Source organism: Capra hircus, chromosome 6 (genome assembly GCF_001704415.2).
Source record: "Capra hircus breed San Clemente chromosome 6, ASM170441v1, whole genome shotgun sequence".
In the NCBI taxonomy this organism is placed as follows: Eukaryota; Metazoa; Chordata; class Mammalia; order Artiodactyla; family Bovidae; genus Capra; species Capra hircus.
The window spans coordinates 84,696,780-84,723,582 of NC_030813.1; the positions used below are offsets into that span (position 1 = coordinate 84,696,780).

The window sequence follows — 26,803 nt, forward strand, 5'->3', positions numbered from 1 at the left end:
TGACCTAAGGATAAAGATGAATATCCAAGGATTTCCTATAGATTTATGTACCAAAAACTTGTCCAAGGTTGGATACTTTTTAGTACTAAAATACTACTCAAGTATGTGTCTGAATAGTTTCAATCTTGGGTCTTTTGCTAAAGGTCTTTTCTTGAGGAAATCAATGACACAACCACCATATTTTGGGTCACCCTCACATTCTCAGAATTTCTGGACTCTGCTGATCAGTAGTGTATCACTAGCTAAAGAAGGGTAAGAAGAAGGACAAATAGAAAAGACTAAAGGTCACTTGGTTTAATCCTGTAAGGAATGTTCCTCCAAATCATGTATTGTCAATTTTGTTTTATATCTCTCAGGTAGGGTCTGTCTCCATTTTGCAAAGATATACAAGATCAGTTGAATGGATGTTTGAGAAGCTAGAATACTAAAAATTTTGGTAGAAAGTGCTAGCAAATGCTCTAGAAATGGGGGGGGAAAGGCTTACCATTGATTCAATTTTCTGGCTCATTTCTGTGAAATTTTCAGAAGCCTCTTTTCCAAACTCATCATATACTTTGTTACTTGTAAATGACAATGTGCTGTAGTAATTGTAGGTCTTCTTTTGATCTATAAGGAAGAGGCAAAAATGTATCATACTTTTTCTCAGATGTGTGTAAAGCATCAGGCATTTCCTTGTTTGGTAGTTGCTAGATGGACTGAGACAGAAAAAAATGTCCCACCCAGATCATCTCCATCATCCTGCTCTGAGCTTCATGGTTACCTCAAAAATAAAAGACAACAACATTCATCATTATAAGATTTAGAGTGTAAAATCCATACGAAATGCTCGGTGTTCCTGTAGGCTAATTAGTCACATGGATATTTCTGAATGAACCACAAGAAGCAGCTAGTCAGGCCATCTGAGCTTCTGAATCAGAAGCTTCCCAAGAGCAAACACACTTTTATATTTTAAAAGTAGGTTTCTCCCAATTCCATAAACTACCCATCAATTCTGGCTGCAAGGACTCTAGAATAAGCAAATTTATTCTGGCTAAAGGAGAAGGTAAAGGTAGGGATTAAAATGCCAGGAGTTCAGTGTATAGAATTTTAAGGAGCTAGAGTTGCCACCTTGGTAACCCTCCAGGGACACTACATAGTTTCACCTGGTTCCCTTGGCTCTCCATTTATTTTCTCCCTCCAGCCAGAGGCATTGGCTTTTTTTTCTTTAGCCAATGTCTCCACTTTCTGCATCCAGTTCAAGCAGCCCAAGTTTTTGGTCTCCTGAAGAATTAATGCAGCATAGCTTTTCTTCTACTCTCCTTTACATGAAGCAAGCACAGAGCTAAGAAGATTCTTTCAATGAAATAGTAATGCTGACTATGTTTTGTGTGAGAGACTGTGCCAAGCATTAGGAATACAATGGTGACCAAGACTGTTGCGTATGGTTATAATAGGAAAATGGAGTGTGCCTCATTCAACCTCAGTTTCTCTCTTGCTTCTCATTGTTTCTCTCCCTTAAACACCAGCGGGAAAAGAAATTAACATTAGACAGCTGTATCCCTAGCATATTCACATGTCTCACTCAGTTTAAAATAACCCTCATAAGAAAGCAGTGTTATCCACATCTAACAGTAAGGACTGTAGTCTCAGAAATGTAAACGCATTTGTCCAGCCTCAACATAAGATGGCCAGAAAAGATTAAATTGGTTTTCAACCTAACATCTAACTCCCAAAGCACACATTTCCATGATACACTGCTTCTTCAAATGGAAAAAAAACAAACTCACTCACTGAAGCTATAGGAGAAATCTCTAGTTATGTATGAGAGCTATTAAAAAAAAAAAAAAAAGACTTCGACTCTACCAGATCATTCTGGTCATCCTGAGGATTTGTTGGGGTAGAAAGGGAAGCCACTGGTCATATTTTGACAAGACCTGGGGAAAGAGTAGTGATTTGTAAAGGAGATGGATGGTGCTGAACAGTCAAGCTCTCCTGAGCATTTGCTACCTAAGTGAGGGTCTAGGGAGGATTTTCCTTCCTCCTTTCCCGGCCCTGAATGGCCTGTGTGACCTGAAATGCAAACAGATCACAATATACCCAATTTCAAGTATGATTTTTAATATATTAAAATAGTGACCAATGGTTTACCTTCAGTCTAAAGCTGGGTCCAAGACTCTGCATTTCTAACAAGCCCCTAGGTTCTGCTGATGTTGCTCGTACCAAATCATACATTGAATAGTAAGGTTCTAAAAAAGAGGTGAACATACTCTTCTATATCCTTAGGCTTGTTTTTTTTTAATTATTAGATTGAATTATTTGAAATTGCCATTTATATAAGTTAAAAATTGTCGAATATCAGCAATTTCGTATGATACAACTAAATTAACAAATTACTACAATCAATATTTTAATTTGCCTGTTGAGTCAAATAGGTTGCTAGGTGTCAAAACACATTTCCAATTGACAGAATTATATGGCATGTGTAATTGATGAAAAATACCAGAGAGTGTTAACAGAAACGTAAGAAAAATGAACATGAGTTGGCTAATAATATTCTAACAGGAAATTATTCATTGTAGGTGATTCTATAACCCACAGTGATGTTCATAGGAGACATACTGCTGTTGTTCAAGTTACTGAAGAGATAGAAACATAGTCCCAAAGGCCACCGGACACAAACTGCACCCACAGTTCTATGTTGCCGGGGTTTTATGCCAAAATGATGTTTTTCCAAGCCTGATCATCTCCATCTTTATCTTTCTGTTTCTACAATAGATTTGTTTGGCTCACTGTGGTTCTTTAGGCATGCCAGCTCCTAAATGCTCATGTGCTTTATCTACTCTGTTCTTATGTTACATCTATAAACAGAAGATAGGGGACAAGTATGACAGCAACACATATCATAACAATCACTATTTATTCAGGTGCATTGTGTGGGTAGTGGAAGTTGTGTGCTCCATATTACTCAGATGATCATCTCAACAATAGGATATATAGAAACAGGGTACTGAAGAAATATTACCAGGTTTTTATTGTATGTATATGAGGAAAATGTGTAAGCTTTATAATACATGACTTGGAAAGAGGCAAAGAAGTACTAAGGAAAATTTTCTCTCACTGAAGTAATGAGATCCCTAACATTACTAGGACTTCCTTGTTAAGTCAGACAAGGCTAAATATGCTCCAAGAAATCATAGGTATGATTCACTCATTTTCATCATTCGGCGTTCAATAAACATTAATTATCTAACATGTGCCAGGAACTTGCTAAGTTCTAGAAATACAAAAGTGCATAAAACATAGTCTTAGACATCCATGGAGATGAATAATGATGTTTGCAGCATAATGAGACTTAGTATATTCAGAACAGAGCTGTAGAATTATAAAATTATTTTAGCTATTCTTTTTATATTAAAAACATGTTTCAGAGAAATTATCAAAATGCAGATACTACAAATTCAAAGGCCTGCATGTAGGCAAATTCTATCCCCTCTTCAAAAAAATCTTTAAATACTTTTTCTTTAAATTTCCCAGAAATAATCCACCTTGTTTAGGAAATGAAGATTGGATTTGTTTCTGTTAGCAGAAGATAACCAATTTACAGATCACCATCTTTCTTCACAGGAAAGCAACTTCTGCAAATTCCCAATTAAATTAGAATCATGTGATTAGATTCTTTGGTTACAGGGTCTTAAATATCAACACATTATCAAGTTACTAAGGGAGATATTAAACCAATAGGTCAAAATGGAGTCAACTAATTAAAACCTGAGACAGAGTAAGAAGGAAACTTCAGAAGGGTTGTTATGCCCTGGAAAAACAGTTCTGAAGTACCCTGGGGACTTTTCTAATAACAGAACAGTGTTCATGCTTCATCTAGCAGGGAGGTGCCCGATTACCACAGAGTGAACCTCTTTATAATTAACCTTCTCAGCATATCCTATCTTCTTTAATCACTTGCAATATATCCCAAGATGATTTTAAAATAACGACAATAGACATTTATTCAACATATACTGCTATAAGCATTTTTCCAACTTACTAGTACAGAATAGAGCCTACCAGTTTATAATCTCTGATTGTATAGTTTATTGAACTGTCAGGATTTCAATGAGTTGGTGTTATTTTAAATCAAGATGATTTAAAATCCTATGACCTCAAACCTTTCCAAACATTGGACTCTACCTTTCCTATGGTTTTCCCATAATTAAGACTTGATTATTGCTTGTCAATGAATATGAAAACTAGCATGATATTCCCAGCAGGAAGCATTGCTACATCAAAGATAGAAGAATCTTCCTTAGCTTGTGCAGATTAAATGAGTCACAAAGCGGGTAAAGATCCTTTTGAACTATCCATGCGAACAAATTATGGTAATGAATGAATAAGCCTGAGACAAATCAAAACAGAAATGTAGATCAGGAAATATTTGAGGTAAATCACATGATGCCAGGGCAACCCATACTTACTGTATCTTGCATAATGAACGATGAGTCCAATGCACACTGCCAGGACAATTAAGGAAATAAAGCTGATGAGGCCAATAACCCAGGGCTGCAGACAAGCCCTCTTCCTGGCCCTCACCAACCTGAAAAAGAAAACAAATGGATGGATTATATTATAATGCACACCACACTCACTCCTTAGGTGAAACAGATATTCCTGGGGAATTAATTTAGAACACTCAGAAGGAAGAGTACTGTTTTTGTTTAAAACATACCACAATCCCAGGCTGCTGAAGCCATTCCTGGCTCTGGTTACCTGACCTTAGGCAGGTAATTTGATTTCTCTGTGCCTCAGTTTCCTTGCTCAAAAAATGAAGATGATAATGATAGCACCAGTCTCAGAGGATTATCATTGAGGTTTAAATGAATTACTGTAGGTAAAGTGCCTACAACAGTGCCTAGCATGTAGCAAGTGCAATGTAAGAGTTCGCTATGATTTACTGAGCTGGTCACATGCAAGATACTTTTAGGCACTGTACAAGCTATGAACATGTTTAAAGCCTATTTTCATCATAGAATTTTAAATGGCCTGTGATACATGTTAGGGCTTCCCTGATGGCTCAGTGAGTAAAAAATCTGCCGGCAATGCAAAAGACACAGGAGATGCAGGTTCAAGCCCTAGGTCTGGAAGAGCTCCTGGAGAAGGAAATGGAAACCCACTCCAGTATTCTTGCCTGGAAAAGAATTCCTCCCATGGACAGGGGAGCCTGGTGGGCTACCAGCCAAAAGGCTGCAAAGAGTTGAATTCAACTGAGTGACTAAACACATAGACCACCAGGGAACTCCCTAAATCCTAAACTTTGGGGCTTCACAGGCGGCACTAGTGGTAAAGAACCTCCTTGCCAATATAGGAGACACTCAATCTCTGGGTCAGGAAGATCCCATAGAGTCAAACACAACTGAAGTCACTTAGCATGCACATGATATATGTTATATCTTGAACCATACCAGGTTCCAGGCAAAGCTCCTAATTTTGTTCTCATAATATTTTTCTGAAACAAACTTCGAGGATATACATAACTCTAGAAAAGAACCAGAGTTCTTTTCTACAGAGCCAGAGTGTTTGAACTGATGTTTACCTCTAAACTTCAGCAACGCTGCAGGAAATCCCCTCTGCATGCAACTTCCTCAACCTCTCCCATTTGTTCTGCTTTCAAAAATATGTTACTGAAAAATGCTGATCAACCTGCTTTTTGTTTGATTAGTAGAGTTACCATTCCCTTGTGTTACAATAGCTTCTAAACAAACTCAAAAGTTAGAGAAAATGAAAAGTCAGAGTGGGTCAAGTTGTTGAATCATGATGCTGTTATTTTTGATTTCTTGGGGTATTTATCATGCTGGAAGAAACAAGGCGTGTGTTCTTGTCTCCACAGAAGCCTGGTACATGAGAACTGGGGGAAAGGAGGGGGAAGGAAGGTGGATTCAGAATAAAGAGAATTCCAAGTCCAACCCTTTCCTTACCAGCTTGGACAAGTTATTTAGACCCTGAACTAAGTTGCTCTATCTGGCAATAAGTGACAGGCCACCCACCGTCTAAAGCACATGGTTGACCGTAGGACCCTGAATGAGATCATGAATAGAATGTTAAAACTTCTTGAAAATTGTGAAGAATTTTGCAGTAAATAATTGTTGCTTACAGAAATCAAGGGGACTCCATTTCCTGGTGATTCAGGACTTGTTGTTTAGTCACTAAGCCATATCCAACTCTTTCGTGACCCCAAGGACTGTAGCCCGCCAGGCTCCTCTGTCTATGGGATTTCCCAGGCAAGAATACTGGAATGGGTTGCCATGCCCTCCTCCGGGGGTCTTCTGGACCCAGGGATTAAACCCACATCTCCGCATTAGCAGGTGGATACTTTACCACTGGGCCACCAGGGAAGCTTGATACAGGACTAGGAAGTGGTATAATCACTTTGGTCGCTGGCACACCTTCATCCCATCTTGACTTTGTCTCAATGTCCTGTTCACTGGGAACACTGTCACAGAAGCCAATAGTGTCATCACTACAGATCTCTGCCTCTGCTGAAGTCACTGAGATGTAGTGAAGGCTCCAGGGATCTATGTGGTCTCCTCCCTTGGTTCTGTGATTTCCCCATGGGGCTGTAGCCAAGGAAACTTTATCTTCCTCTCCCCAATCTCTTCCATCTCCAGTTCTCATTTAAGTGGGATTCCAAACGCCTGTTCCTAGAATGACGATTACTGAAGTATAAAAACACCTCTCCACTTGTGCGTATTTCTTATGTGAAGATGTGCTTAAGAAGCCTATAAACTGATTCCTGTCCCTCCATCCCTGAATGCTTGGTATTCACTTATTGCAGAAGAAAGGAGATGTGTACAGCAGACATAAGCAAAATGTTAGAGGGAATACATGGAGGGAAGGGCTTCGTAACTAATTTCAACACATGCCAGATGAATATAATTTGTAATTGTAGGAGACAATTGGTATAATCATCAAACGAACGTGTAAAATTGTGAAATATAAGACAGAAGTTATATTTATTCTACAATAAGTTTTCATTGAGATAGAAAATTTTAAAATGCAGCCACTAAATTTATGAGGTAGTGTTTACCTGTATCAGCATACAAAAGACCAATGAACTATTTTAATGAAAAACTGTTGCAGAATAATATGCATCCTATGTTTGGCTTCTGTAAATGTTAATAATGAAAGTACGTGTGTGTGTGCATAGAGAAGTATATTAGAAAAACACAAAATTTTTAATAGTAGGAAGTGAAATAACAAAAGTAAGTGAACAACTTTTAATGTATGTATTTTTTATGATGGATTCTTTTTAAAAGGAAATATCATGGCTTTCAAATTAAATGAGAGAGAAACTAAGGAGGACAGTTATACATGTCTTTTTTAAAAACTGATTAGAATGAATCGCCAGTCCATGTCTGACATAGGGTGCAGCTTGCTTGGGGCTGGTGCATGGGGATGACCCAGAGAGATGTTGTGGGGAGGGAGGTGGGAGGGGGGTTCATGTTTGGGAACGCATGTAAGAATTAAAGATTTTAAAATTAAAAAAAAAAATAAAAAATTTAAAAAAAAATTAAAAAAAAATAAATAAATAAAAAGTCATATGGAAGAGGAAAAAAAAATTGATTAGAGTGTAGTTGCTTTATAATGTTGTTAGTTTCTGCTGTACAGCGAAGTGAATCAGCTATATGGATACATGTATCCTTTCCCTCTTGAACTTCCCTCCCATCCTCCCCACCCAGTCCTCTCTGGGTCATCACAGAGCACTGAACTGAGCTTCCTGTGCTATACAGCAGCTTCCCATTAGCTAACTATTTTACACGTGATAGTGTATATATGTCAATGCTACTCTCTCCATTTGTCCTTTCCTTCCCCATCCATGTCTACATGTCCATTCTCTACACCTGCGTCTCTATTTATGCCATGCAAATAGATTCAGCTGTACCCTTTTTCTAGATTCCATATATATGCATTAATATACATGTCTTTTCATGGAGTTCCTATCACTAACTTGTTTGAGATACTACTGCGTCTTCTGTTCCTCTCTCTCACCTCTCAAAACTATTTTATTCAGTAGCTTTGAGGGAAATAATAGGGATAGCATAGAATAAACCAAGAGAATCCATTAAAAACACTCTGAATAAACACTTGAGAGTGTGTTTTTGATTCTGACCACCAGCTTATTTATTGTACAGTGTGATACCAGAAGGTTCAATTCTCTCCCTTATTTTCTACATAAGAAAGACAAGGATAAGAACTACAGTCCCTTCCTAACTTGATAAGCTCTTAGAGAGAAAAATGATAAAATATTTTATTACTTTGAGCTGCCAAGTAGAAAATCATTTACAAATAGTAAGAATTACTATTATCATTATTTTAATTATTAATAATAATGGCAATGGCCGTATTACTGAGATTTTGTCATTGGAAATATCTCTTCCCTTCCCTGTATGGCATTGCTTTTCAAACTGATTAACCCTGTTTCTTAATTACTTTTTGGTTTGCTCTCTCTGCAAGTGATTCAGTGTTGAATTGCTCCAAATTAGATGTAGTGGAAATGTCTAAAAAAAAAATAGAGAGAGGAATAAATCTATTTTACATATCAACAGACACTTGTGTAACTAACCCCTTCCTGCACATAAACCCTTGTCCAACTATGATTGGGGTCTGTTGAAAATTATCTGAACCTCCTCATGTAAAACTACCCTCAGATAGACTAGATAAATTCTAATAGCTTCAGTGGTATCAAATTTCTTTCTTTCTACAATTTTTCTTTTCAACTGAGGACATGTTTAACTAGACAGTGAATGTAACAGGCGAACATAGCAGTTAAAATATGGTTATATATGTGGCAAAAAATATGGTTATATATAGTGGTAAAAACCCTCCTCCCAATGCAGGAGACTTAAGAGATTCTGGCTCGATCCCTTGGTCAGGAAGAGACACTACAGGAGGAAATGGCAACCCACTCCAGTATTCTTGGAGAATCCCAAGGACAGAGGAACCTGGTGGCCTACAGTCCATAGGGTCACACAGAGTTGGACATGACTGAAGAGACTTAGCACAGCACAGCATAATTTTATAAGCCCCAAATTGCCAGAAGGCAAGTCCAGAGTTGCATTATCATGATCACTTCTTAATGTGTCATTTTCTAGAATAGTATAAAAAGAAAAGCAGGAGCATTAACAAAAATGTGAGGGGAGGAAAGGTATTTATACTATCGCAAATAAACCTCATGGCAAGCATTGGAGAACCATACAACAAGGCTCACAGTGCTTAGAGGAAAGTTTACCGAAACAAATGCCAATGTAGAACTACCACCATGGACTGATTAATAATGGATATTGAACTCACTATCCAGTCTCTGTAAGGGTGGTGGTGGTTTAGTCGCTAAGTTGTGTCCAACTCTTGCAGCCCCATGAACTGTAGCCTGCCAGGCTCCTCTGTCCATGGGATTTTCCAGGCAAGTGGGTTGCCATTTCCTTCTCAAGGGGATCTTCCTGACCCAGGAATCGAACCTGGATCTCCTGCATTGCAGGCAGATTCTTTACCAACTGAGCTATGAGGGAAGCCCCTTCTGTAAGGGTAAGCAGTGCTAATATTCTTAGCTGGAATGTTTCATTTGCTCAGTCCAGTTGAGGTGTTTTGAATGAACATGTGCACAATGTCTATAAAGCTGGTGATCTCAATACATTATTAACTACTTAACCCACAGATCAGCAAAGTTTTCGGTGAAGGCCTCATAGTAACTGCAGGCTTCCCTTGTGGTTCAGCTGGTAAAGAATCCTCCTGCAATGCAGGAGACCTGGGTTCGATTCTTGGTTTGGGAAGATTCCCTAGAGAAGGGAGAAGCTACCCACTCCAGTATTCTGACCTGCAGAATTCCATGGACTGTAAAGTTCATGGGGTCACAAAGAGTTGACAGGACTGAGCAACTTTCACTTTCACTTTCATAGTAACTTTAACAGATTTCTGTGAAGGTCCCATAGTAACTGTAGCAGATTTCTGGTTTTCTATTGCAACTAGTCAGCTATGCCATCGTAGTTTAAAAGCAGGTACAGCTAATATACACAAAAATGAATACGGCTGTATTCCATAAAACTTTATTTCTGCACAGCCAAATTTGAATTTTGTATAATTTTTACTTATAAAAAATTTTTTTTATTCATTTCAACCATTTAAAAGCTATAATTCTTAGCTCAAGCACTGTACAAAAATAGATGGTGGGACAGGTTTGGCTCTTGGGCCACAGATTATTGATGGCTGTTGTAAGCACCGTCTTACAAGTCAATGTTAATTGTTTTGAGAACTTATAATAATTGCATTTTTTAGTCTCAACTACATGGCAAATCTAATGTAACATGTCTCTAATCCCATTACCACTGACCTTGTTCTAACAAGTCTCGCTAAAACTCATCCTACAGCTTATTTCCCTAATCTCTAAATCATTGTCTATTGCAGTAAACTGTTCTTCTGGAAATGATAGAGCCAATGACTGAAACCACTAGAAATCCAAGTTGGCCTCAGCTGGCCTGGCGTTCCCATTCTTCCCCATGAGCTTTCTGGCTGTTTGTCTTTGCTCCTGCTGCCTCCTATATAGAGTAACTTAGAGTTTGTATTTTGCTTTCATCGTAGATGCCTCTGTATACATAAGATTCAGTTCAGAAAAGTCCCCTCCACTTCAGTAAGTTTCATTCACCCCTATGGCAACCCACTCCAGTACTCTTGCCTGGAGAATCCCATGGACGGAGGAGCCTGGTAGGCTACAGTCAATGGTATTGCAAACAGCTGGACACGACTGAGCGACTTCACTTTCACTTTCAAGTGTCAGCATCAGAATATACATCTTGAGTTCCCTTGAGGATAATGTCTGAGCTTACTTACTCTATTCTCTGACCACTCTGCTGCTCAAGATACATTCACAGAGGGAATTGAATAGAAGTTGATTACTCCAAACTGAACGATCATCTGTCAGTACCACAGTATGGGTTTCAACCTCCAGTCCTTCATAGCACTTCTAGTCTGCCTCAGTCTTACACACAAAACTGGAATATTACACACGGGAAAAGGTAAGTCAGTCATTATGAAGACTATTTACTATTTAAGTAAAGCATGACTTTCGTAAAACACTTTAATGTAATAATTAAACTTTTGGCTAATATGTTTATTTTACCTGTTTAAAATGTATAATTTTCCAACTGTGATTTTATCTACTGTTAAGTATTATTGTAGCACAGAAAAGTGATAAATTAAAATAAGGGGACATTAATTTCAGGAGACATATATTATTTGGGATCATTAAATGTCTGTACATAATTACGATATCCAAACAAAAGCATAAGGAAAGATACCATGACGAAGTAACAGCGTAGTCCCTTATGATGTTCTCATGCTCATGTTCAGTCGTTAAGTGGTGTCCGACTCTTTGTGACCCTATAGCTGCCTCTCTGGCTCAATGGTAAAGAATCCCCCTGCCAATGCAGGAGACATGGGTTCGATCCCTTGGTCGGGAAGATCCCCTGGAGGAGGAAACAACAATCCACTCCAGTATTCTTGCCTGGAAAATCCCATGGACAAAGGAGCCTGGCAGGCTACGGTCCATGGGGTCACACAGAGTCGAACACAACTGAGCGTGCAACTTATGACATTGCCAGTTCCCTAAGTCAGTGCTTCAGTTTTAAAATATCAACAGATAAATATTGATTCAGGTTTTATTTTATATTTAGCTCATTTCTCTACATCACAGAGTGTGCCTGCTTGTTTCATCCACACAAATATTTCAGATACTTTGTCCTTTGTGGAAGACTTGTATCCACAGGTACTGGTGAGATCTTCAATCTTATGAGATTAGAGTCTTACTATAAACTAGAAAAACACTATTAAAATATCCAAGGTGGAACTAAAATTTTGAATATATGTTCATGGATCATATGTTTTCATTGCCATGTTTTGTTTTGTTTTGTTTTTTAAGAAATACAAATGCATTACTCCTTATAAAGTTACAAATAACATGTTTGTGTTGTGTCCACTGTTATACGAATACACATATAAATTATCTGATAGCATCAGCCAGACCCTTGGACTGAATTATGTGTGTATTCCCTACGATAAAAACTATGAATAGTTCTCAAAGAGAAGTTACAATCATAACAAAGTAGTAATCTAATTTCTAGACAGTTGTTTCCATTTTCTTTTTATAGCACCAAGATAAATGGTGGGAAGCTCATTATTTTTATTATAAATGTTTTTATTTATATTTTATTTTGTTCTAGATTGATTTAAGGTACCCCCATAAAGATATATGGGTTTCTCTGTGACTCATATGGTAAAGTATCTGCCTGCAATGCAGGAGACCTGGGCTCAGTCCCTAGGTCGGGAAGATCCTCTGGAGAAGGGAATGGCTACCCACTCCAGTAGATATATACTTTACATTTATATAATTATTAAAGTATATATAGTATTAAATTACATTTATATATGGTTTTATTTAGAGATTTAGGAAGAAAGTAAGACATAAGTGAAAACACAAAATGAGACTAGTACTAAAACTACTTATCGTAATTCCCCATCTGGATACTCCCTTAAGTCAGACCACAAAATTTGAAGCTTTCTAGCAGCCAACTCAAAAACAAAACAAGGAAAACAAATAAACCCTGTTCATGTACATTCTTCGTGGTACCCATAAGATAAAACCTGAACAATTATTTGGCTGCAGTGAAATTCTTTTAGATTCTAATAGAAAGAATACTCTGTAATGTCATGAACAATATTCTCTGTAATATTCTTAGCATAGAAACAAAAATTAGTTTTATAATAATATTAATATGTTCCTCAAGACTGGAAAATAGCACCAATTATTATTCAGTGAAAACAATTTTATGTGTGGGGGGGCAATGTGAAATTATATCAAGCTCTAAGATAATTTTTTATCTAACAACACTTCACTAATTATTAAATGCCTTTGTGTGGCATTTTCACATTATAAAGAAGCTAAAAGTTATTAAAATCATAGACATAAGAATACAGTATTACTGTGTGCAGTAGTAAATTTTTAATAAGCATTGTATTACTTAATACAATAGTAAGTTTTTAGTAAATGTTGGAAAAGATAGAAAACCCTACCACTAACTGTTAACTTAGACAAAACCTATAGCTTAATGATTCTTGTATTTAACTGACCATAAAACTCAAGTGATAATATCTTTCATCCTGCCTACATTAAAAGGAATTTGTGATTACACATATGGTATCATCAGACTTTTTTGGACACATGTTATTATATAAGCATTAATGGCAATTCAACAGTAAGGAATGTCTCTGATCTCAACTGTGTTATCAACCTGCTCTTTATTAAGTTCCCAGCCAAATATGATATAGCACAAACTACAAACTGAGACTTAGGTTGGCACTCTGCCTGACCTCTAGAAATTTATAGTCACAGATAGATGGGATACAAAAATATAAAGATTGTACTAAGTAACTGGATATGGGTCTATATACTTATAAAGTGAGCTATTTTAGTCCTTAATTACAGTAAAATATTTGCTTTATTTTCTTCAAACTCTTTCCAGGTCAACATAGTAAGTCAAAATGACCTGAGTAGGCAATTTTAAAGGCAGCAGTTTCACACAGAAATATTGATGAGACATCATTGCAGCTAGCCATAGGGAATTGTATGCACTTGAAAATGTGGAAGGAAAATAAGCACCAACAGGGAGTGCATGAGTAATTTTGGCAGGAGTATCAGAAGAAAACAATGACTGAGAAAACTGAGCCAGAGACATTCTTGAAGCTGTTAATGTACAGCACTGACTTTCAGAATTTTTTTGTAGCATTAGGTGTCCTCTTACCAAATCTTTCCCATGACTTTGTCTAGATGCCTCTTATAACAGTTCACACGATGTAGCAGAAATAACTCTGAACTGAAAGACCAGTGACATGTGTCTCTGTATTAGACCTTTTATTTAAGAACTAAGTCCTTTCATGTAAGTTTTTTTCAGCTGAGAAATCTGAGAGAGCAAATTCAACATCCCAGAAGTTCCAGCAACCCGTAATTCCCAATTTAAATGATACTGAGTATGCTCTCATTTTCTTCATGTAGGAAACATTTGGAATTTTAACTGATCTACATATGCTTTAGTTTCCACCAAAGCTAGAGTTCCATGTCTCATATAATCTAAGAAATGTTCAACAATATTACAATTAAAATTCACAATTTTCTAAGCAATCAACTTCAGCATAATTTTTCATACGTATCATTTTTCTGATGAATGATGCCAGATTATTTGGCATGGTCAAATTACAAGTCTGCAAGTCATTTGAAATAACCTGAGTTTTATATGAGAAAGTCATAAAGTTTCTTGACTACTTACATCCTAAGCCAGTTTTAAAAGTCACAAACTTGTAAAGTTGCATTTTGTACAAATCACTGATGGGCCTTAAAATTAGAATGTGCCAGCTGGAACATGTGTTAAGACTCTGTGGTGTCCTCCTCATTGTTGTTTCCCTGGCAAGCACTGTATGCCATATACAAAGAATCCCTTAGAAAATCTAGAAGTTTATGCATGTAATAAAACCCATATGAATTAATTTAACAATGAGGAAGAATTGGAAAATGTATGGATTCTGTTAATGTTTATATTATTCTTACAAAAGTGAGATTTTTGGTTAGTGAATTTCTTGTACCAATTACTAACCTATACTATAATGGATGTATTGAGTTTTAACTTTTGGATGGAACATGAATTTGTAAAATTAATCATTGCATTATATACTCAACTTAGTTATAATTTAATGTATTGTCGTTGTATAGTAGCAGTGAAATATGCTCAGATTCATATTAACATAAGATAGAATTAATAGTCCAAATTAACACTGTAAAAGTATAAGCAAAGTATCATCTTATCCAAAAGAACTAAATATTTTCAGTCATCAATGTCTGTGGCTTTAATTCACATCTAAATGCTAATGGTTACCAAATCTATAAATGCAGATCACATGTCTAAACTTTATACTCATATATCTATCTGCCTACTGTTCACAACAGGACATATCTCTCATCATTCAAATTTAGCATGTCTGTGCTAGAGACTCATAGGTGCCTATTCCAAATATTTTCCTTAGTTGTAGAATCTTTGACTTTTGGTTGAACATATGGCCCCCTGGAAAATAGAAGAGTGTCCCTTATTCATAAATCTCCATATGGATTTAAGTTCTGACCAATGGAGTCTCTATCCCAGTGGGTAGAATCCTAATGTGCTAGTTGGAGTTCAGGCAATCACACTGAACCATGATTGGGAGGCTGTATATTCATGTCATGGGACAACACAGCAATGGAAGCCTGGATTCCTAAATACTTGGTGAATCTCCCTATCAGCCATTACTTTCCTAACTCCAGACTTGCCTTACATTAAACTGAAATAAAATGACATTTTATATAAGACACTTTAAGTTTCCAGCAGTCATGGCTGAACTGGAACTAATCCATTATGCAAAACAGATTAGTTGCAACCAAGGTAAATTGTGATTTTTTAGTGTAATTATCTTTGTGACAAGGGGACATTCAAGAAATATATTTACTAATTACCTTGCAGGTCAGGAAGCAACAGTTAGAACTGGACATGGAACAACAGACTGGTTCCAAATAGGAAAAGGAGTACGTCAAGGCTGTATATTGTCACCCTGCTTATTTAACTTATATGCAGAGTACATCATGAGAAATGCTGGACTGGAAGAAACACAAGCTGGAATCAAGATTGCCGGGAGAAATATCAATAACCCCAGATATGCAGATGACACCACCCTTATGGCAGAAAGTGAAGAGGAGCTAAAAAGCCTCTTGATGAAAGTGAAAGAGGAGAGTGAAAAAGTTGGCTTAAAGCTCAACATTCAGAAAACGAAGATCATGGCATCTGGTCCCATCACTTAATGGGAAATAGATGGGGAAACAGTGGAAACAGTGTCAGCCTTTATTTTTTTGGGCTCCAAAATCATTGCAGATGGTGACTGCAGCCATGAAATTAAAAGACGCTTACTCCTTGGAAGGAAAGTTATGACCAACCTAGATAGTATATTCAAAAGCAGAGACATTACTTTGCCAACAGAGGTCCGCCTAGTCAAGGCTATGGTTTTTCCTGTGGTCATGTATATATGTGAGAGTTGGACTGTGAGGAAGGCTGAGTGCCAAAGAATTGATGCATTTGAACTGTGGTGTTGGAGAAGACTCTTGAGAGTCCCTTGGACTGCAAGGAGATCCAATCAGTCCATTCTGAAGGAGATCAACCCTGGGATTTCTTTGGAAGGAATGATGCTAAAGCTGAAGCTCCAGTACTTTGGCCACCTCATGCGAAGAGCTGACTCATTGGAAAAGACTCTGATGGTGGGAGGGGTTGGGGGCAGGAGGAGAACGGGACGACCGAGGATGAGATGGCTGGATGGCATCACTGACTCGATAGATGTGAGTCTGAGTGAACTCCAGGAGATAGTGATGGACAGGGAGGCCTGGCGTGCTGCGATTCATGGGGTCTCAAAGAGTCGGACATGACTGAGCGACTGAACTGAACTGAACTGAATTACCTTGAAGTTTTATATATGAGAGATACATAAAGTATTTTACTTAGTATTCCCTGGCCACACAATTTTGAGATATGAGTAATAAGTCTGATTCTAATAAAAAAAGGAAACCAAGATTCCACTTAGGATTCATTGTAACAAGTTCTATAACTTTATGCAAATAACTTCTATTTTCTTGTTTGTGGATATAGGTCTGGGCTTTGGGGTCAAACAGCTTGGGTTTAGGCCCAGTTCTACTTCTCACTTGCTGCAAGCAAGTTAACCCTCTCTCGGTCTACATTTCCCCTCCTATAAATAGAGATAATGATAGATCCTAACTGTATAGTTCTTTTAAGTGTTAATGAAATAACACATATAGAGCAATTGGCATCATGACAAGTAAACAGTATATGGTCAACAAATGTTGGCTTTGTCATTATTCCTACTTCATAATGAAGAATTAAGTTGCTTTCAAAACAGGTTGAAAAATCCCTCAATTCCCTCATGTGCCTGAGGGGATACAGAGATGATAGAGCAAGTAAGGCCTCCAAGTCTCAGTCCCACTCCAACCATAGCAACAGTGCTCCATACAGCAGGGGTTTGCATGAATCTTGTGTGTAAACAGATGGGGAAACAATGGAAAGAGTGAGAGACTTTACTTTCCTGGGCTCCAAAATCACCGCTGATAGTGACTGCAGCCATGAAATTAAAAGGCGCTTACTCCTTGGAGGAAAAACTATGACAAACCTAGACAGCATATTAAAAAGCAGAGACATTACTTTGCTGACAAAGGTCCATCTAGTCAAAGCTATGGTTTTTTCAGCAGTCATGTATGGATGTGAGAGTTGGGCCATAAAGAAAGCTAAGCGCTGAAGAATTGATGCTTTTGAACTGTGGTGTTGAAGAAGACTCTTGAGAGTCCCGTGGACTGCAAGGAGATCCAACCAGTCCATCCTAAAGGAAATCAGTCCTGAATATTCATTGGAAGGACTGATGACGAAGCTGAAACTCCAATACTTTGGCCATTTGATGTGAAAAACTGACAAATTGGAAAATACCCTGATGCTGGAAAAGACTAAAGGCAGGAGGAGAAGGGGATGACAGAGGATGAGATGATTGGACGGCATCACAAACTCGATAGACATTATTTGAGCAAGCTCTGGGAGTTGGTGATGGACAAGGAAGCCTGGCGTGCTGCAGTCCATGGGGTCGCAAAGATGTGGACATGACTGAGCAACTGAACTGAATTGACCTGTGTGTAAAAAGGATTCAACTGGTAAAGAAAATGTGTAAAAGTACTCATCTTTGGAGCTGTCTAGCTCTGAAAATCTGTAAATCAAGCCAATGATCAGCCATGAAGTATACAGTTTAGTGCAAAGCTTTAGAACTCTGCTTAAGAAGCCCAAATCTAGCTTTGCTGTTGGATCCAGTAATATATATCCAAGTGCTTAATTATGACTTGAATGTATTTTAAGGTTTGAAAGATTGCTTTGAAATATTTTATATGTATCATTTATTATCTTTGCTATTTTCTGGACTAGGAAAGCGAAGACACTAAGGTTAAGCTAATTATTTAAAGAGCAAGGAAAGTTATCTCTGCTTAACCAAGAGAGTGGGCTTCCCTGGTGGTTCAGATGGTAGAGAATCCACCTGCAGTGCAGGTTCGATCCCTGGGTTGGGTTTGATCCCTGGGTCGGGAAGGTCCCTTGGAGGAGGGCATGGCAACCCACTCTAGTATTCTTGCCTGGAGAATCCCATGGATAGAGGAGCCTGGCAGGCTACAGTCCATGAGCAACTGAGCACATAGTACAACCAAAAAAGCACTTGAGATTCTAGGGATCATGATGTGGTGGTGGCAGCAGGGAGTATTAGAGAGTTCAAGCCCAGAGTTAGAGGTGTCTGTTCAAACTCCTGTTCTACCAATCACTTAGGGATTTGGAAGTCTGTCTTCCTAATCTTTGGTTTTCCTATCTGTAAAATCATGATCATATTAAAATTGTCTGCCTCACAGTTGTTGATAGGTGTCAAGAATATACGTTGAAGTTTTGTGTAAAGAACATAGGTGCATATATAATATATCCATATATATGTATATCCATATATATCCTACTATATATACAGATATATATCTTCTGAATTTTACTATGACCTGATAAGCTTTTAATGTGCAATAAGCAATTTTTTAAAGTCCATATATTTCTATACATATTCAAATGGCAATAATAACAACAGCAACAATAATATCTCCTGGGTCAGGTAGACACCTGTGTTAGTTTAACTCTTCTACTTCGTAACACTGGACTCAGTACACAGGTGAACTGGGAGGACAGATTCCATCTTTAGTATTGACTGACTCACTCATTCATGTGATCACATGTGAATTACTTAATCTTTGACTGTGGTATCCCTTAATTTATAGAACACAGAGAGAAAGGCTTTCTGTCCACTAGCCTCAGAGGTCTGTCTATTGAATGATAACATTGTTCCTTGAAAATATAACTTCTATATCTTTTGACACATGAGACAGTTATATCAGCATAGCAGTAGCATTACTGAAGTCGATAGAGGAGGCATTGTGGGGATGGTATAGCATTGTGATTAGGAACCTATGTTTGCAATCAGATAGACTGGAGTTTGCAATCAGATATTTTGGATTCCAAAGTATCATAGAGTCACCATTAAATTGTATCTTGCAATCTTTCATCTGAAGATGTCAGATGACATCTTTTTTGAAGCTGCAGAAGCAGATACAGAAGGATTTAGCACTCTTTAAAGTTTAGCTATAAGTCAGTGCAGAACAAAGTAATAATTGCCATCATTTGTTTCACATGTGCTGTGTGCTACCTACTGTTCTAAAATATCATGTGCATTTAATCTTTATAAAAAAAACAATGGTTATATTATTATACCTATTTTCTAGATGAGGAAACCAACGCTTAGTCAAGTAACAATATTTGCCCAGAGGAGATAAATGGCAGAACTGGTAATTAACCCAGGTCTGTGTGTGTGTGTGTGTGTGTGTGTGTGTGTGTGTGTTGAGTGTATTAGTCACTCAGTCATGTCCAACTCTGTGCAACCCCATGGACTGTAGCCTGCTATACTCATCTGTCCATGAGAATCTCCAGGCAAGAATACCAGAGTGGGTTGCTATTCCCTTGTCCAGGGGATCTTCCCAACCCAGGGATCGAACCTGAGCATCCCGTATTGCAGGCTAATTCTTTACCATCTGAGCTACCAGGGAAGCCCTAACCTCGGTCTATCTGATTGCAAACATAGGTTCTTAATCACAATGCTATACCATCCCCACAATGCCTCCTCTATCGACCTCAGTAGTGCTACTGCTATGCTGATTTAACTGTCTCATGTGTCAAAAGATATAAAAGTTATATTTTCAAGGAACAATGTTATCATTCAATGGATACTCTTCTAAGTAGACCTCTGAGGCTGGTAGACAGGAAGCATTTCTCTCTATTTTGTTGTTGACAAATTTCATAAGCTTATTTCTATCATCTTGGGGTTATTATTCTAAAAACCTCAGAAATTGCTCAATTATGCAGGCCACGTATGTACATAGGAGAAGGCTGGGCTTGCAGGTTCTGACATGATATGGTACCTCTGCAGCCCACTTTTGTTTCTCAACCTCTTAAAATTTTCCTATTCTCTAGCCCACTCATTTCAAAACCTTCAAATTATGCTTGAAACCGTGAGACCATTCTTCAAAATTCTCATCCACCATCTTCAATGAGAGTATGTCCAAAGGAGTGCGCTTTGAAAAGTACTTAGCAGAATTCCTCTAAACTTTAATCCTGAGAAAGTCATGAAATGCAGACAGAACGCCCATTTCAGCACTAACAGTCTTAGAAGACCTGTTCCACAACTGCCTGCTGTCCCCATCCTCAAGGATGAAAGAGTCAGGCATACTTGTAAATCTCAGTGCTGACAAGAAAGCTGTGATGTTGTTTTATTTTTTTGAATGTTTCTATTTATTCCCATATTATACTGAAACAAGGATATTTTGGACGAAAGCAGACAAAAATGAATAATAACAAAGGTTCACTAGACAGTTACAGTTATTACAGACTAATGAATTTCTTCCATGAAATGGGGCACTAAGGAAAACTTGATTTTCACACTGTAGCAAATGCTGCAATCTTTTTTAGAAAGCAATTGTATAATTGAATGCTGATCACTTTTGAGATATTACAGTAAAGTTAGTTCACATCCTCTTGTTTAAATACGGAGACAATTTTAAGAAAATTAAGTAAGGACAGTCTATGAATTCTTCAAAACATTTATAAAGATCAATCAATGAAAATAAAATTATACCACCCTCCTTCCTCCTTTGGTACATATGTCCATTCTTTAATATTAACCAGTATTGACTTATTCCTTTGCCTATACATTATATAAACAGGTATTCCTACACATGCATACACATTTTTTCCATGTGTGTATATGCATATGTGTGTGTTTTCCATTTCTCTTTTAGGAAGCCAATTTTCCAAAGACTCTTCTTTTAGCTTCCTACACACAACAGACAGTATTATAGTAAAAATGATAGACTACAGAGCCAGAAAGGTCAAGGTCAGTTTCTCCATCCAACACTCACTAACCCTGAGCTGCAATTATTTCGTCTTTTAAGGGAGAGATCATAATAACAGTTTCTCAAAGGATTGTCAAAATTAAATCAGATAGCATTTTACAAAAGGTGTAATACATAATATAGGTGCTCAACAAATCAGTTTCTTCCACAAAGAACTTAGTACAGAATGAGAACTCATTAAAAGTTGTTACGTGGACCAGGATTGATCTCAGCTGAAAGAGAAGTGACACAGAGCATTAAACACTTGGAGCACCATCATAAAGCATCTCTGGACCTACACCTCACCCTTCATTATCACTATCTGTTGACTAATCTCAGGGCAGAAAGGATGATGTTGCTAGATTAAATTTACATTGAGATTTTTCCCTGTAAGCAAACACATTTTTAACCCAAGTAAAAACACTCTCTCTGTCAGACACAAACTACCCAAATTATGTCTGTCTCCACCCTCAGTTTCCCATACATTCTGAAATTATCTTCTCTTCCTTAATCATCACTATGTTGTGTAAATGACTACTCTTCTCCTTTGGAGGAAAAGGTGACCGGGAAGAGAACACCTCCCATTAAGATATAATTATACCGATTTAAAGAAAATAAAGGGCCACCTCTTTAATAGCTGACCTATTTCATTTCTACTTAAGTTCTTTCTGTCTTAAAAGTTCTTTTCTTTCTATGGCTTTACACTGTATCAGTTCTTTACAGTAAATCAGAATTACTCTGTGTAACTTTTAAAAATAAAATTCCCATACCTCAACCAGAGATTCATGGGAATTCTTGAATGAGAACTGAACTTTTTTTTAATAAATACCCAGTGAATTTAGTGGAGGGGATCCATGGGTTATAAGTTGAGAGATAATGCTTATCTACTGAGTAAAAATTAAAGTTGTCCATTTTGTTTCATTGGAATAGTGCTCAGTTTACCTTCATCTGTCTAAACATGTGAAATATTAATGTCTATAAATTCTGTCTGCTGTCAATGGTTGCTGGTTGTCAGTGCTTGCTGGTGAATACAGTCGGCAGACATGTCCATCAAGATTATTATATTATTATATATTATATTATTGTTTAATAAATATATTCTTCTTTTCCAAAATCTCTTCCCTGTAAGCTTACACCTGAAAAAGTTTTCTTTAACCTTCTGTTGTATTTTTTTAAATAAAAGTAATGTATTGATTTCTTCATGTTCAAAGAACAGTATAAAATCAGAATTTGGAGAAAACAACAGTATTTGAAGAATAATGTTTACCTGATCTGAATTTATTCTAACTTTTAAATTCTAAAATTCAGTTCAGTTCAGTTCAATCACTTAGTCATGTCCGACTCTTTGCGACCCCATGAATCACAGCATGCCAGGCCTCCCTGTCCATCACCAACTCCTGGAGTTTACCCAAACTCATGTCCATTGAGTTAGTGATGCCATCCAACCATCTCATCCTCTGTCATCCCCTTCTCCTCCTGTCCTTAATCTTCCCCAACATCGGGGTGTTTTCAAATGAGTCAGCTCTTCGCATCAGGTGGCCAAAGTATTGGAGTTTCAGCTTCAACATCAGTTCTACCAATGAACACCCAGGACTGATCTCCTCTAGGATGGACTGGTTGGATCTCTTTGCAGTCCAAGGGACTCTCAAGGGTCTCCTCCAACACCATGGTTCAAAAGCATCAATTTTTCGCCACTCAGCTTTTCTTATAGTCCAACTCTCACATCTATACATGACTACTGGAAAAACCATAGCCTTGACTAGACAGACCTTTGTTGATAAGCAGTGGTTTTCATTTAGAACAGGTAAAGTAATGAAGGAGCTATGTAGCTGAAGTAGTGAAGAAGTAGTGAAGCGCATCAGAAATATGCTTAAAGAAAAAGTAGCAGAGTTCAGTGTTACATGCCACCCAGGATGGGGGTAAGGTTTGGGGAAATTGGATACACATATATTTATGGCTAAGTCCCTTCACTGGTTGCCTCAAACTATCACAACATTGCTAATCGGTTACACCCCGAAACAATATGTTTTTGGTGTTAAAAAAAAAAGAGAAAAAAAAAAAAGAAGCATGTCATTTGATAAATTTTTCCACCTGTTTCTGATTTGCCTTCCCATTTATGAACCGGTGGCCTTAAAAAGAGATTCCCTATAGAGAATGGAAATCCTTGGGAATAGTCAATGGAAATGAAGAAAGGAAAAGCTTCAGGAGGGCTGATTTCTTGATCTCAGTGCTTTTGACACAAATGTGTTCAGCTTATGAGAATTCACTGAGTTGTAAAAATATTTAATGCATACTTTATATACATTATATTTCAGTAAAAAATAAAAACCTATAACAATCACTGTTAAAAAATGAAATTTCTTATATATTTCAATATACCTCTTTCTTCAAAGCATTCTAGTTGGTACATTTATTCCAGCAATTGTGCATAATAAGTTTAATCCCTTTTGACTCTACCCATTCTCTGAACATCGCCTAGGCTGACTCAAACATAATTATGCTCCACTTTCTATACAATTTTTAGATCAGGAAGTTTTTGTTTGTTTTCTGTTGATACATATCTTTCATCTATGATGAAGCAGAACTGAAAATATTTTTTGCTTCAAATTAGAGATTATACTCATAAAAATTCATTCCAATATCCCCACATTATAACTCCCCTACACAAAATCCAGACTCAGATCAATGTAGTCTGAAATCAAATTTAGAATCTTGACTTTGATTGGATTATATATTTAAATAAAAGCCATTTTCTATAGTAATATTGTAAAAAGTAAGGCAGACAAGAGGGTAGATACAAAACCATTATGGATTATAGAGAAGTACTTGAAAAAGGCAGGAAGCCTTGAAAAGTCTGATTAAATTTGTGATGTCTCTAGCTCTGAGTTGACTCATGAACAAATATAGAGGGTATTAAAATTCTCATAACTTTGTAGGACTCTCTATCAATTACAGAGCTTGCATGTTCTTCATTTTAAGATCCCATTAGGAGTTTTATACTTTTCAAATTATTTTCTTTTCAAAGCAGAAATTAAAAAAAAAATAACATGCCAATATTTTAATCAGAGAAAATAAATTTTTAATATGAGGATAAAATGTTCAGAGTCCAAACTAGTACACTGTAAACTTGTTACTATTTAGTTTCTAACTCTTAAAGAAAACGGCCTCAAAATAATTATGATTTCTCTATTAGAGAAGTTGTATCTAGGTACATCATTGGATTTATTTTGAAAATCCAACTATAATAATTTCATCCCATTGTCTTCTTAAATTTTTCTTGTTCTTTTAAAACATATATAGTTTTTAAAATTTATACTATTTATTTACAGAAAGAAGCATAAGTTTAATCTTTAAGGTTGGTTTCAGTTTTTTTCTCATGTATAATTTTAATTAAGTGTATAATATAGTATAATGCACTATAATATATAACATTATTGTTGTTGTTTAGTCATTCTGTTGTGTTCAACCCCATGGACTGTAGCCCACCAGGATCCTCTGTCCATGGGATCTCCCAGGCAAGAACACTGGAGTGAGTTGTTGTTTCCTTCTCCACAATATAGAACATGACTTGGGACAAATAGAACTCAAGGTAAAAACACATTCTATTTTCCTCAAAACAAGCTAAAAGACTGTTGTCAAACACCATGTATCTTTATCTTTTGTTGAGCTGTTTTGAAAGTATATAGAGAAACATTTTGGAATGAGACAGAAGAGGACAGGGAATACTAGTATATAAAGAAGAGAAATCTATTTCTTGACAAAATTTCAGTTAAAATATCAAAAGTATTTTTCCATATTAAGCAAATAATGAATTAGAGATCTACACATTCCTTGATGTGATTCATGCCATTTTAAACAAGTTAACTTTAGACACAAGAAAAGAGAACTCACCGATACATTGCTGACCAGCAGGGAAGATTCCTGTGGAGACCAAGGTCTGCAATCAAGTGTGTGTATCCAGACTCTATCAGCAACTTTGAGGGCTGGATTAAGGAGAAGAGGGAAGTCACTGATGATCTAAATAGAACCAGTCTGACGGGTCTTCGCTAGTTCATGGAGACTGTGTTACTAGGAAGACAAAGTCAAATTTTATAAGGAGCAAGAAAACATAAATAATACTGGTACTTTCTAGGAGTGGGAACTTAAAAGCTATTGTCTTCAGATTATGATAATTTAAAAGTGTTACTACAAACCATATAAACTAGATTTTTTCAATAAAAGTCAGATATTTAAATCTAGAAAAAATAAATAAATCTTTCTCAACCTCACATTTCCAATAAGAAACTTTGGTTTAATTAAGTTAAATTGGTCGAAATCACTGTTAATACCTCATTATACTACTAACACCTATTTCTTTAAAGAATATTTTTGTTTATTAATAAAAGGCACTATGGGGAAATATACATATAAAGGAAGACATGATTTTTGTTGCTTATAAGGGTGATTGTTTTTTTTTTAATTGGAGGATAGTTGCTTTACAATGTTGTGCTGAATTCTGATGTACAACAGGGAAGGAATATAGATACAGACATAGAGAACAAACTTGTGGACACAGCCCGGGATGGAGAGGGTGGGACAAACTGAGAAAGTAGCATTCACACACACACACACACACACACACACACACACACACACACACACACACACATACACCATCATGTGTAAAATAGATAACTGCTGCTGCTGCTGCTGCTAAGTGGCTTCAGTCGTGTCCGACTCTGTGCGATGCCATAGACGGCAGCCCACCAGGGTCCCCCGTCCCTGGGATTCTCCAGGCAAGAACACTGGAGTGGGTTGCCATTTCTTTCTCCAATGCATGAAAGTGAAAAGTGAAAAGTGAAAGTGAAGTCACTCAGTCGTGTCCGACTCTTCACGACCCCATGGGAAGATATTACATAACACCTCTTTTTTTAAAACTAATCTGACATGCTTTCCACTCTACCATGCATAGTTTCACTTTGGTATTTATTGAAAATACATTAAAGATTAGAAAAGCGTTAATATCTCAAAATTATGTGCCATCATTCTTCTAGAAAATTCATACAGTTTGCATATATTAACCCTTAGTTAAGACAGTGGTGTTTCCTATGGGAGACAGGCATATCCGCCAACACAGTCATTATTATCTTATTTCCGAGAAGATAATAATTAATTTTTTAAATGTGTACTGACACATGTATATGCAAATGTCTGTGTATTAGTGTCAGGTAAAATCTTTAAACTGCCTCCTCTAATTCCTATAAACTAGGTGTTTCTCCTTTATGTTCTCATAGTATCATAACACTTACCACAATGTATTAGAAATTTTTGTTAATTTTATCTCAACCCCACTAAACTGTAAATTCTTAACAGACAGTAACTTTATTCCTAAGACATATGGGCTCTCAAAAATATGCATGGAAAGGAGAGAGGGAAGGACAGAGAAAGGAGGTATGTGAAACCAATCCTAAAAATCATTGTAAAGAAGGCAAATAAGTATGGTTGAATACTTCTACAGCCATTTAACCAATGGCTCATCTGAACAGCTGTAAAATTTGGGATCCACAGTGAAGTGTGGGATTAGGTTGCCAAGAACTGGAATCATTCTCTAATGGTAACTCAAGAAACCTCTTCACTGGGGCATTCTGTACTTGGGATTGGAGAGAGCAATACCTCAACTTTTTTTATTCTAAGAGATAACAAGAAGAAAAGCATGGATATCTACTC

At 36.9% G+C, this 26,803-nt stretch overlaps 1 protein-coding gene across 1 annotated transcript in view; it reads right to left on the reverse strand.

Moving 5' to 3' along the window:
* LOC102186288 (transmembrane protease serine 11E) overlaps positions 1-25,070 on the reverse strand; it is a 54,273-nt gene extending 29,203 nt beyond the window's left edge. Inside the window, exons 1-3 of the mRNA XM_005681664.3 lie at positions 24,989-25,070; positions 4,449-4,567; positions 485-606 (exon numbers count right to left, since the gene is read on the reverse strand). Of these exons, the coding sequence (XP_005681721.1) occupies positions 485-606; positions 4,449-4,567; positions 24,989-24,996 (249 nt within the window). The 5' untranslated portion in view covers positions 24,997-25,070. The remainder of the gene's footprint in view (positions 1-484; positions 607-4,448; positions 4,568-24,988) is intronic.